The 14,040-nt window shown below is 34.8% G+C and overlaps 1 protein-coding gene across 1 annotated transcript in view; it reads right to left on the reverse strand.

The window, feature by feature from the left end:
- Nucleotides 1-14,040, reverse strand: part of LOC117211777 — a 377,618-nt gene that overhangs the window by 216,034 nt on the left and 147,544 nt on the right. Inside the window, exons 2-4 of the mRNA XM_033456000.1 lie at nucleotides 11,245-11,396; nucleotides 3,753-3,829; nucleotides 3,174-3,248 (exon numbers count right to left, since the gene is read on the reverse strand). Of these exons, the coding sequence (XP_033311891.1) occupies nucleotides 3,174-3,248; nucleotides 3,753-3,829; nucleotides 11,245-11,396 (304 nt within the window). The remainder of the gene's footprint in view (nucleotides 1-3,173; nucleotides 3,249-3,752; nucleotides 3,830-11,244; nucleotides 11,397-14,040) is intronic.

The following is a 14,040-nucleotide window of genomic DNA, read 5'->3' on the forward strand; positions in this document are numbered from 1 at the left end:
TAATAAGAAAGATTGAACTGAAGCAAGTTCTATTGTAAATATGGGAAACTGTTGGGTAGATGATACATTTACACTGTACATGTGAATGTGTGTGTAAGCGTTAGAGGGCGTCCAGGTCTTAGTGGAGACAAAAGACTGTTGCCAGATGTTAGAAGAATCTGGAAGAGTCGGTTGAGAACAAGCGTGCGTGCAAGAAGGTTGTCGAGGTCTTCAGAGTGTAAGATATATTGTATAGCTGTTGTGTGCAAAATAAACTAAACGATTTGTATTTCCGAATCCTTTCTTTACCTTAACAGAAACAGTTTAGTTGTTCTTTTCCTGATTACATTGCTTATGTATAAGATTGCATATCCTTGTTGCTCTAACTCTTGCACTCTGTGGAGATCCTTAATAATTAGCTTTGTTACGTCCGGTGACTCTTTACGTTCGAGGCGGCCACCAGCTGTGCACGTAGAATTAAGCGGATCGCGATAAACCTAAGGAACTGTCATAAAACGAGGCTTCTTGATTTGCCGTTAAGGCCGTCAATTGGCATAAAAAATCTTCGAATCAAGAGCTTCCTTATGGTTATTGCTTCATCGAGTAAAAATTAGGGAAACGTGGGTGTTCCACCCGCAAGCGACCAATGGTAGAGCGATCACCACCGAGCGAGAATTTTCCTTTGCGACAGCATCGTCACCGAACTTTGCTGGTTCATCGTCTTTAGAGCAGTCAACGTCTCTTTACCGGGTTTTTACCCTTCAATCAGTCACCTATTTAACTTATACCTTACGCACCAGCGTAACTAGCTTCTCTACAAAGTTGTTGGAATTCTATAATATCTTTGAACTGTTAATCAAGTATTCTACTCGTTAAATCACCTCTATTAGCCTAATCGAAATAGGGGATCGATCAGTTCGTGGCGTCGATTGTCTAATCGTAACAAGAATTTATGACTCCCGTTGACGCGCTTCCTCGCGATTGCGTTTCTCCGTGAAACAGCCTTAAAACAGCCTTATAGCTCCCTTTTGCGAGGTTGGAACGTGTAGTAGCTTCCTCTTGCATCTTTTCTTTTGAAAATACTGATTATATTGCAGTACGATATGTATCAGGATAAAGTGTCTGAATTTTGATTTGGTCTCCAATGGTTTTTAATGTATACGAGACCTTCATCACTCGTGTTAATAAATCCGTTAACGATGATACATGATCGTCTATGAAGACAGGTGGGAGGAGTTTGTTTTTGTTAGCAACTGTTTGAATATTCTTTCCTGAGGCACATTTGCAAGAAATTCTTCTGTCCTGAGATATTCTGTAATACTTCAAATCTATCTGCAGTTGTGAACTTATCGTTTATTAACCATTTTATAGTTGATGTTTTTCCCAACGTCTCATACGTTGATATTATTTCTGTTTGGAGTGAGCGTAAATTTTTCGTGGTTGCAGATAAAGGTAGAAATCGTTTGACTAGAATTCTTTTTCTCGATGTTTCTGTATCTGTTGTTACATCCTGATCGCCTTCTTCATTCTTGCTAGACATGTTGACATCGTTGTCTTTTGCGTTATATTTTATGTCTTCCATTTAGTTGTTTAGATTTTTAATTCTTCTTTCCTGTCTCAATTATTTTAAATTCTATCCACAGTTTCTAATTAGCCCCAACTTTTGACGCTTTCGAATTGCAAGGCTCGGCTGAGGCCATGTGAATATTGAATGTATCGAACTCCCCATTTCCGTAACGATTCCTCTACTATTTTCAATACAAATATTCGCGTTCTTTTCGCAGTACGTCCGTTGCGTATGATGGCGGAAACAAAATTTTTATATACCTTTCCCACGCAATAACGCGATAAGAAAATTTTCCGGCCCGGGACCAGTCGTTAACACGTTGAGTGCTATGGGGGCCACCGGTGACCGGCACTCAACTTGACCGTGGCGCTGTGAGGCACACCAAGATTAGTAGAAATACATAATTTGAACAAATGTCGATAGTTATAAATTTGTCATTATTACCATCGTTACTACAATGGTGTGACGAAATTAATGCAGTATAAAACATGTAAAAATAGTTTTATTTATACTTGAAATATAGTTCTATTACGTGCGCCCCCCACTTGTGGCTGTCGAACATGGGAAAACCCTGCTTTTTCTGTGTTTTACTTTAATGAACAATAACCCTAATGGCAATTAATGGCCCTAATGGTTTGATGGCAATTAGAGGTCTTGACAGAATAAGTATGACCGAAGGATGGATTATGGTTTATGGTAGGTCCCGGGACGTGACAACATAGAACAATTATTTAGCAGCGCGAACAAATAATATGAGATATTTGATGCAAAAATTAAGTGAATCGAGCGAAATTGCACTGCAGCGCCATGGGGGTCACCGGTGACCTCAGCGAGATTATACACCGTAACATATCTCTTGTAGATAATATTTCAACATTACATGTATCGCATAATAAAAAATTCATCGCCGCGCCACGGCTAAACCTTGTAGAACTGGCGTGGCATTCAACGTGTTAGCCGTAACACATTGAAAAAACAGGGTGGAAAAATGGCGAACAGCGCGATAGCGCTTGTTTTAATCGATTGCGAGGAGAAGCAAGCGGCGCAATAGCGCTCGTCATATTTGTTACTTTATGAAATGCGTACTATTAGTTTATAAATATTTCAAGTTTTGTTCAATAAAAATTATTGAGAAGATAACAATGAAATATTGTACCAAATACCGTCAGTCGCTCGTAGCTTTCAAATGTACTGGGACTTTTCGACACAAAATTTAAATAGCGCGATCGCGCTGCTTGGGACTCAAACGGCTGTACCATCGCGCCATGTCGCGCCGCGCATTGACTTATTGTTAAAACTTTCATTTGTTAATAAGTCAAGTGCGGAACTGAATCGACCGGATCAAATTCTTACCCACAGCCAAAACACTACTCAAAAATTTTCATTATTTATGAAAATTTTGAATTTTAGATACGATTGTAAAAAGTTTCCAGTTATCTGAATATAAACATTTAAAGACAAGTATAAAAATATAAAAGTGTAGATGAAATTTTCAATCGGCACTATGTGTAATACGTATTTTTATATTTGCGCGTTTATTATTCAAAAGGCCGAATATTCTCAATGTAAAAGTGAAAAGCTCGTAATTGTGTATAAAAAATGGCATAACAATATGAAAAATACTTACTTGTTTCGTTCTTCTTTGTATCAGTCGTTATAATCTGAGTATTCGATGTAGTCGTAGTTTTCGTTGTCGTTGTTTCTGTAACGAAATAAATCCAACATATCATGTACGTTAAATTTGTTATTTATAAAGAAAATACTTTGCATTTAAGATAGTACACTTAAATTTACAAATAAGTGTAATTCTTATGCACACATTCAATTTAATTGTAAAATTTATTTTAATATCGAGGACAGTGATGTACAGGGTGGTTGGTAACTGGTGGTACAAGCGGAAAGGGGGCGATTCTACGCGAAAAAAGAAGTCGAAGATATAGAATAAAAATTTTTCGTTCGAGGCTTTGTTTTCGAGAAAATCGACTTTGAATTTTCGCTCGGTACGCGTGCACTTTATCGCGTCTCGTTATAACGGATCTCACTGTAAATCGTTGTCTCGATGGAAAAATTAAAAAAAAAATTTTATTCTATATTTTCGACTTTTTTTCGCGTAGAATCTTGTACCGCCAGTTACCAACCACCCTGTATATGTTAGTTCAATATTCTAATTGTAATGATCATTATATGAAAAATTAGAGACACTTACTGCTGAGAATTTCACTAGTAGTATTTTCTTGTAAACTGCTTCTATAAATTCGTCGTTTTGGAGAGCCAATATTTTCCCTGCAAAAGAAGATATATAATTTTTATGCGATTTGCATTATTCTAAAACTTTTATCTCGATTTAAATATGACAATGCAGTTTTAATATATTTATATGTCGGAGATGAAAGGAAAGCCGAAGCCTTTCCTTGGAAATTTTGGGAACATCCTCTAGTACCTTAGCCTAGATTTTATTATAGTTGTAATTGCTTAAGATTTGTAATAAGCGAGATTGGGTTCGAGGTGACAATCGGTCGCTGAACGTAGCCACGGTCACGGGATGGATGTTTTATCTAACGGAGGTCTGGAGTGGTTGTATGTGTTTTCCGAGAAATGTGGTTGTGGCGGCATGCGGCCTCGAGAGCGGGCCTAGCCACGTGTGATGTTGCCTCGGAGGTGCCGATGCAATGGGACATACATTGTATTAGTAATCAAAACTCCAGGCAGAAACTGCCTAGCAACGGCGTTTGGAACTTTCTCGATGCTTCCAACGAGTGTGCCTAGCAACGGCGTTTGGAACCTTCTCGATGCTTCCAAACGGGTATAGAAAACAAAATGCAATCGTACAGGGAGAAAAATCTCCACGAGGCTGGCATTCTTGCGATTGCCTTGGAGAGTGATACATCGAGCGTTTTCGACGATCGCATTTGCGTCTAAGTTAGTTTCGCTTAGTAAGGAGTTATCCCGGTGACCGTGGATTCGTTTGAACTCAAACATTGCTAATAGTATTATTTAATTTAATTATTCGTAGATCGTATTATTCATTAGGCTTAGTGTTTGCTAGACTTATTATTAGTTGTACTTATTATTTCTTAAGCTTAGTGATAGACCTGTATATACGTGTAAATAAAATCTCGGCTTTGTGAAACGATGGCTAGTCCACATGAAGAGTCGTCGCGCGCCCAAAATTCGAATCGTGATCCGACATATATATGTCGGAGATGAAAAGATATCGGGGCCTCTGTTTTGGAATTTTTGGAAACACCCCCAATACTTTAGTCTAGACCTTTCATTATAGCGGTACTTGAATAATAAAGCCCAGAAGTAGTTGTTTATGATTTAATTCGATTATGTGTGCCCGAGAATTATGACAGTAGGCTTGGGCTCGAAGTGACACAACTGGTCGCTAAACGTAGCCACGGTCACGAGATGGACGTTTTTACCTAACAGAGGTATGGAGTAGTTGTATAGCTCCCCTTAAAAATATAGTTGACCCGAGGGGTGCAGAGAGGTACAGAGCAGAGTACACAAGTGCAGTTCCACTTGGACTGAGTTAGTTAGTTGAGTTCTACTTGTACTGTGGACAAGTAAGTTGAGTTCTACTTGTACTGTGGACAAATAAGTTGAGTTCGACTTAGACTTTGGAAGAAAGCGCATTTGCTATCCCGTAAATTCGTTATTGAAACTAAGATCATTGTCATTAGCAACTCGAGTATCTAATCGCCACGGTTACTTGTCAAATTCTGTAACAATCATATTTGTACCAGTAAATGTCATCTATATTGTATAACAACGATGGCTAATCCAAATGAAGGTTCGTTACACGCCCCTAACCCCAATGAGAACTCGACATATGTTACAGACGAAGCCCGCGGAATATACAAAGTCGGCTTTACACGGACAGTGCAATGTCAGCGTTACACATCGCTCGCTACTTGGCAAAGTCCAAAAAAATAGTTGAATGGTGAACATGGACCGCTGTAATGTGAACAAAACCACCACTGCGTCGGCAGTTTCAGAAACTATTTTTTCTTTTTTTCGAACTTTGCCAAGTTTGAAGTGGTCATTGTGCGCGCAGCGCAGCGCTAAGTTGTTTTACTCGTCCCAATCATATTATTTCTTTTGAAGCGAAGTATTGTTATTGGATTAGACGTACAGCAATCGCCGGTCACCGGCAGCCAACCGCCAACTCTTTCGGCGATGGAAACTGGATGCCAACGCATGGAAAACACTCGGGATAATAGTTTTCGGCCGCAACTGTGGCCTCGTGCACGATTTGTCGATATTATCGGCGTGAGTTTCTATCGACCGTAAATTTTCATATGTATATCTAACCCAGTACCGATACATATTTCGTTTTAAATGGAACGGTTTGACCGAAGAAAATAAAATAGAAGCAGCTCAGCGCGCTGTAGCCCACGTGGATCTATAATTATACAGAATATTCACTTCAGCTTGATAAAGTTTGCAAGGAAATAATAATAGTTCTCGACTCTGCTCATCCAATGGTAGGCAATGTCAATGTCGCTCGTGTTACATTGAACCATGTTCGTTATTCAATTATTTCTCCGAACTTTGCCATAAAAATACACCAAATCGAAAAAAATTGTAAATTTTTTTTTATAAATTAAAATAATTAGTAATTTTAACACAATATGATTCGCAAGGTCATGAGGAATGAAACGTATATATTTGGAACTGGTAAAAGGATGGGCATCATTGTTAAAAAAAAGGCATAAAGGTGCGAAAAACGGGTTCTGTTAAAGCACTGAGGTAAGTGTCCTGTAGTTCGATTTGTAACGAATGATAGCACACGAATAAAAATTTGAAAGACTATTTAAGAACGATCCAATAATAGTGAGTGGTATAACATGATTTATTCTCGAATATACGACGTATTCGACTTAGCACGCTAATGCACGCGTTACTATGACGCGATTTAATAATTATCAACTGAATAATATTTCAGGACGTTCTCTTAGTGATACAATGTCTACTGCTATGCAGTTTATAATTAATTTGGTACTAGAAAATGCCGAAGAATGTCGATTTTCTTGAAGATTTTGCTGCACAATATATACGCGAAGAAAAGCTTGATCTGTGATACATAAAAAACAAACTGTTTGAATATTTTGGCTAATAATGCGAAGATTGATTTTATTGGGATGGCAACTAAGCGATTGCGGATTTTGACATCAACACCCAATGACACAATCCGCAACCACTTAGTTGCCAACCCAATGTAATCCGTTTTCTTATCGTTAGAGACAAAATTCTATTCAACGACTGATAAGAATTGTTGCAAAATGAAGAAACGGAACGTCGCAGTCTAAGCTAGACTGAGACTATTCAGTCGAAGTTCTTATATAATTTTTCAAGACATTCGATGTTCAAAATTATCTGAATTGCTTTTTCCATCTTCATCATTTAATATATCATCTAATTTCAAATTGTTTCTTGACATCCTCATAAAAAGTAACAACGCATCTAAGAATGACAAAAATAACAGGTAAAAACAGTAAGATCATCGCGCATGCTCGTTGCATAATATCATCAGTAAGACCGCGGTCATTCATATCCACGATTTTGTCAAGCTTGTCTTTTATAATGCACTAAAAATATGCATCAAATTACAATACCTTATCGATTTGTTATCGAATAACGGGGTTTGTTCTTTATATGAAGAAAATACTTTTCGAAACATATCGATTGTGCATGAATCTTATTAATATGGAGATGAAGGACATCGGGGCCTTTCTTTCGCAATTTTTGGGAAGATCCCCAATACTTTAGACTTTTCATTATAGCTGTACTTAAATAATGAAACTTAGAAGTAATTGTTTATGATTTAATCCAATTATATTTGCCCCAGATTTACGACAGAAGGCTTGGGCTCGAAGTGACACAACTGGTCGCTGTACGTAGCCACGGTCACGGGAGGGACGTGTACCTAACAGAGGCATGGAGTAATTATATAGCTCTCCTTAAAAACAAAGATTGACCCGAGGGGTACAGAGAGGTACAGAGCAGAGTACATAAGTGCAGTTCCACTTGGACTGAGATTCAGTCAGATAAGTTCTACTTGTACTGTGGACAAGTACGTTGAGTCATACCAGAATCGTGAATTCATTGTCATCGACATCTCGATCATCCAATCGCCGTTATTACTTGTTACATTCTGTAATAATCACATTTGTATTAGCAAATATCATCTATAGTACATAACAACGATGGCAAATTCACGCGAAGATTCATTATACGCCCCTAACGCTAATGAATACCCGACAAATATAATTTAAACGATTCTTAATCAATAATTTTAACTGCAATTTTTAATCAATAATGCGGATCATAATACGAATGCCATATGAAAAGTGGTATAATGTGCTACTCCCAGTTCATTATTATGTGCATTAAAAAACAAAAAAGAAAAAAGATTAAAGAACTCCCTTCCACTATCGGACAATTTGGTGTCTTATTTTTTGTTCTCAAATAATTTGAAAAAAGGCGACTCTTTATCGATGAATATCTTTGAAATCGCTTATCAAATAAATATATAACTATCGTAATATAAATTCTAAGTGTAAATTTAGTGTTCCTATGCCATTATTTCGGCAATTAAGATGCAAAATTCTCAACAGTTTCATTTAGAAATAGCAGTTTCACTTAAAAATAATGAATCCACGGCTCAACTGTCAGTTCGATATTCTATAATGGTACAGACCGGCAAAACAGTTGATACAAGTAAAAACGGGAAATTGCTCGTTACAGTTCGAATATATGCAACAAATGTAGCCATATTTTCACGTAAGCGCATATAATTTCTATGCGAAATTGACCCATGTGTATTTACAAGACACGCTTGAATTCGAAAAAGTAACGGATTCTTTTGAATTTAATAAGTTTAATGATTTAAATTATTTGGCAATTAAACGTATTGAAAAATGTCGGTCGGTCATTTGGTCAGGTACGGTTATTGAACAAATGCTCACGAGGCCAATAAAGTACAGAACCAACAAGTTGTGACATAACAAAGAGCTATTTATGTAAATAGACTTTGTCCATGTTTGTTGTAATAGAAGTCATAGATGCGAAAAAAAAATTTTGTGATTTATCGTGTTCGATTTCCGAGCAATATGCAGACACCATAAAAATATCCGTAAACACTGCGAGTTCGAAAAAATTATTCGAGCTTTTTAAAATGTATAATCCATTCCTTGTAATAAATAGAATCCTTTGTGTCAGTATCTACTTTAGAAATTTAAATAATAAGATATGTCTTATATGACGTCCATTTGTTAACTAGGTACATATATGACACTGAAAAATCATTTATTAATAGTAAACTAGAGATATAAAAAATCAAAAATCAAAAAATCAAACAGTTTGGGCTTAGATATAATTTTTAAAAGAGTTGATTATAGTACTTGCTAATATGGTTGCTGAGATAATGTAAGTTCCAGCAATTTCAAAGTGCAAATTCAATTTCAGGTGCCACCACATATACCAGAACTTTATAACTTTTATTAAAGCGCACAATCGATTAGTTCGAGAATTTAAGAACAGTTAATCCAATTCTTCCCCTACACTTTATGAAATTTTCAGCTTTTAATACTATTTAGAGTTACGGTGACTTCTTGAAAAAAGAAACTGTTTTTGTAAATTCGTAAAAGTATAGCAGTTATTAATTGGTCTTTATACCAATTCGCTGCGATAAAAATTAAAAGGGTTATTCCATTTTTTAGAGGTTTTAGACGGTTTAATTTGAGTAAATCACTTCAAAATATCGAACCACTTTGCGCAAAAAAGTTACTCTGTACAATTTTCCCCGATTTAAAGTCTAATTCGACTGGATTACCAGGCAGCTCAGCGGTGTGGAATGCTAACATTGCCCGGGCAAAGCAGACTCTGCACACCATGCGGATTTCGCTCGTAGCACATAGATACGTAGCACATATATGTATACATATACGTATAGACAGGATGAGTTACGTAAGAGTTGAAGTTGAAATATTTTTGATACTAGTAATTACATTGAAAAAGGCTTCAGATAAAAGTTGAATGATTACAAAGGAAGCATATTCTGATACGATTAGCTATTTCTATAGGTAGACGTGTAAATAAATAAAGACGTGTAATATCTGAAGGTCAACTTTGTTTCTTTAATAGAATCATATTTTTCAATACTCTAATCGATGCAGTTCGAGATTCTCTATAAAAAATTATTAATTTATTTATATCGAAAAGTTATTAGTTTAGTGGATAGTTTAATTTTTCTTTGTAAAACTTACGAAGGACAAGGAAAGCAAATACAGAAGTCTTTACGTCTTTTCTTGTCTTTTGTATGTTAAATTTGACAAATTAAAGTTAATATATCTGTTAAACTATTGTTACGCCATGCGGCTTGCCATAGATCATATTCTTAACTGTCGGTCGCGGCACTATAATGTCGCGGACGGATCGTCGCGGCTGCCCGGCAAACAAACATTGTAGTGGCAAGCGCATGGTTCATTAAGCAGAGCGACCTCCAGAAACGTCGATTCGTGGCCGTTATTTTATCTGGCGTAAACGAATGTGGCGTGATCCGAACGTAGTGGGGGTCGCCTTCCAGAAAAAACCAACGAATCGAAGGGCGGGCAGAACGTTTCGAGAAGCCAAACAGTCAATACATATCTTATATCGCGCATTACGTAGTTACATTTCTTTTGTTGTTCCATTTATATCTTTCTAGTTAATAAGTTGTTGAAATAAACGTTAATTTATTAGTGTTAATACAGTGCTATATTCATTAAACCACCTCTGTTATCCTAAACGAAACAGGGGAACGACTATTTCGCGGCGTCGATTAACATGATCGTAGCGAGAATTTACAACTCTCGTTGACGTGCTATCTCGCGATCACGTCTCTCCGCGAACGGTCGTAACAACTATAGTTAAAATATATCTTTCCGACATAAATAGATTAATACTTTTCTTTATAAGAAGTGCCGAGATGGTTCGATTAGTGCATTAAAAAATATATAGTTTCATTTAAAAAATGAAGTTGGCCATAAAATCTTCCTCATTACTTAACCCGTAAAAAAATAAATTGCACTGTATGATGTCCTTTTTTGAACCAAACAACTTTTGTTAAAACATCCTTTTGATAATTTTAATGCCTCGCGAGATTTCATCGTTTCCAGTTAAACAAAACAGTCTACATATTGCACGTAGCAAAATATGAATATAAAATAATTACTTTTATTACTTTTATTATTATTGTTTGGTTATATTGTAGTTTAGGCTCAGAGTATATCGCGAGAAGGTTGTTGCATTCTTCTTCTTAGTTTCTTGCATTATATTAGTCTTACATCGAGTTCTTAATTCCTATATGAATTAAAATACTAATAAATAATATAAATATGAGATATAAATATAAAACATAGTTGATATTTGAATCCTGCCGTGGTCTTTGAATCATTTTTGAATTAACACATTTTTTTTTTTTTTTGTTCGCACATTTCTTAGGTTCCTAGAAGGATATGAAAGAATCGTTGAAATTTTATTTGAATTTGTTGTTAAAGTTTATTTAAAGATATTATAGATCGTTTTACTAAATAAATCCCCTCATTGAAACAATAAGAGCTACTGCACTGTCATTTCAGGAGTTACAATTAATATATTTATAAAATGTAATTCGTTAACAAATATCGGAAGAATAACGTAAAACGACTTACTGATTTAAACCGAGTTTCAAGTGTTCTCCAGCGTTTCGTAAGAGTGCATGTGCTTCGCTGTTCGTTAAATCCCGGGTAGTTCTTCCATTTATGCTACTAATCAAATCACCCTCTCTCACCCCCTGTTGAGCCGCTTTGCTGCCTGGATTAACCTGTAACGAAAATTCATATTTGTACCTTAATTAGATAAATAACATTTGTGAACCGCGTTTCATGTACTTCAATTTGCTTATTAATTTAAATAAGCGTAATATGAAATTCCTTTTTCTTGGAAAAAGATTATAAAACACTGTTCACGTTAAACAATTTGTGCGATTAGATTTTGTAATAGCATTATGTTGTATTTCACAACTATTCGCAATATTAGATCAAGGAGAAGTTCATCTACCTTTTGTGCCAAAAAAAATTCAAGTTGAAGTTCTTGTAACATTTCACAAAAATTATAACAGTGATAATATCGTTAAAAAGTATCTATATATTTATCACGTAATACTGGATGTTAACGAAATTTAAATTCAAAAGCACTATCGAAAATTTCGATTCGAAATTAGATTTTTATCGACAGAAGATTTTGATATAGGTATTTTCAAATTTTAGTCAACTCATAATTTCAGAATATTATATGTGATAAAATTTCGGAAATGGAAAGTAAAATAAAAATTGTAAAATTTTGAAAAAATGTTTCGCAATAATTAATACAGAAAGTAATGTATACGTGAAGTTTTACAAAACAGAGATAAATTTTTTATGATGTTAGCTGATATAACAGTGTAATTGTGTGTGGGCGGGAGGGTCATAATTGTCAACCCCCCCCCCCCATAGTCAAGATATCGCTACAGATATTTATTATACAGAAATTGATGAATCCCATTCCCAACTGGTGAGGGTCCTTTTCGGAATGTCATTTAACCATAATTAAAGGTGATATTTTTACATGTGTAGAAATGATTTTGTCAATATGAACGCTATTGTTAAAATAAATGATAAATGTACGTGTTTCCTATCAAATTGGCATCCAAACTGTATATAAAATTGATTAGTACAAGTTTAGCTGGTAGTTGAAAATGCGAAATTATTTATTATGAAAGTCAGATAACTTCATGTGCTATATTCTCTCAATTGACTAGTGAAGTTCTTCCATTTTGAATGACGTAGAAGTAGTTATTCATTTGTTTTAGAGGTTATGGGTGTCATGCATAAATATCGAAGATATCGTTTTTTGAAAGTAAAACTCTACTTTTATTATAAAAAATTAATTGGTTTAACTAGCGAAAGTGAAATTGTTTATCAATGGATAACTTCGTGTTAACATTAGACAGTGATATAGGTTATTAATGTAACTGATAATTCTATATTTCGAATTAGTTCTAAGGTTGATATTATTTTATATTTTAGAAACACAGCCTATTCATATAAATAAATGAAACGTCTTATTAGAATCGAAACATACAAGGAAAATAGATGTTAACTAAAGTGAAAAGAAAAAAGAATTATAGAAACAAATTCATCATCAGACGAGAATGACATTTTAAGCGACACTAGCTTGAGGTTTATGATGCAAAATAATAATGAGAAAAATATCTCAAAAGAAAATTATTTAAGATTTTCATTACCTTTATTATTATTGTACTGTATTGTATTTATGTATTCATAATACATTAATTCAGCAGCAACTCCATTCATTGTTCATAAAAACACACTCTTTCTCTGTATTTGTACAAAAATCATTGTACAATAAATTTAGATGTTTTAAAAGTCTATAAAATAGAACCAAACTTCTGTTTATATTTTTTAATTATATAACACGCAAAATTTTAAATATCATTATTTAAGAAAATGGAGTTGCCTCGTCATATCCTCATAATAGACTTCTGCTTATACCACCAGTTACCAACCACCCTGTATATCGTATATGTTATATAAAACATTTTTTAAGAAATTGTGTAGTACTCTACTTCTTATTACCTTCGATATTTTTGCTACTGATAACCGTTGCTGTTTTAGTTCAAGAATTTGCTTTTTTTTCAACTCGTTTAATTTTTTTAAATTTATATAATATTGTACTGTAATCTTGACTCGTTGATTGATCATAAACTACTAAACAATTTCTAAACATATTAACAGAGTGTGTTATCATTTCGACCTTAGTATGGAACAGTTTTTCTTTGTTGTATACAGACATCTACGACATTGTGACTTATTTTCAATGAACCGCATATTCTGAGCTCATAATGTTTTAATATTACGTTACAGACGAAAAACTTTACACGCGTCATTGAGAAATTAAAGATAGCAGACCTGGCTTATCTTTTTATATATAGTAGTAATTTTATATAATAGTAAAGTTTGAAATCAACCTGAAAGTCTACTTAAAAGTTATAAGATATTTGCTGCAGATATTTAGTAAAAAAAAGGTAATATACAGAATAGAAGGGTGGATCTTGATATTCCTATACGAGATATCTCGTTCTGAAAGCGTTCAGGATAGTTTCACAAGATTCCACTGAATATTGAAACTCATTAATATCGTAGATAATTTTTATAAGTTTTTATGGTAAATGTTCAGATTGCGGACTTATTTTCCTGAGTTGTTGCAAATTTCTATCCTATCAAAAATTCTACGTTCGTCAAAATATACCTGTCTCTAAACTGTTCGAAAGGCATGCGGAAAAAGAAAGCCGACTTCATCAAAATTTACTCATTAAACTCTACTTTGGCGTTTAAGATTCTCACCGTGTAGCTGCACTTTCGTTGTCCCGGCGCTCGAAACTTCAGCATGTTGTAAACTTTCTTCAC

The sequence above is a fragment of the Bombus bifarius genome, unplaced genomic scaffold (assembly GCF_011952205.1).
Source record: "Bombus bifarius isolate JDL3187 unplaced genomic scaffold, Bbif_JDL3187 scf7180000008243, whole genome shotgun sequence".
NCBI lineage: Eukaryota > Metazoa > Arthropoda > Insecta > Hymenoptera > Apidae > Bombus > Bombus bifarius.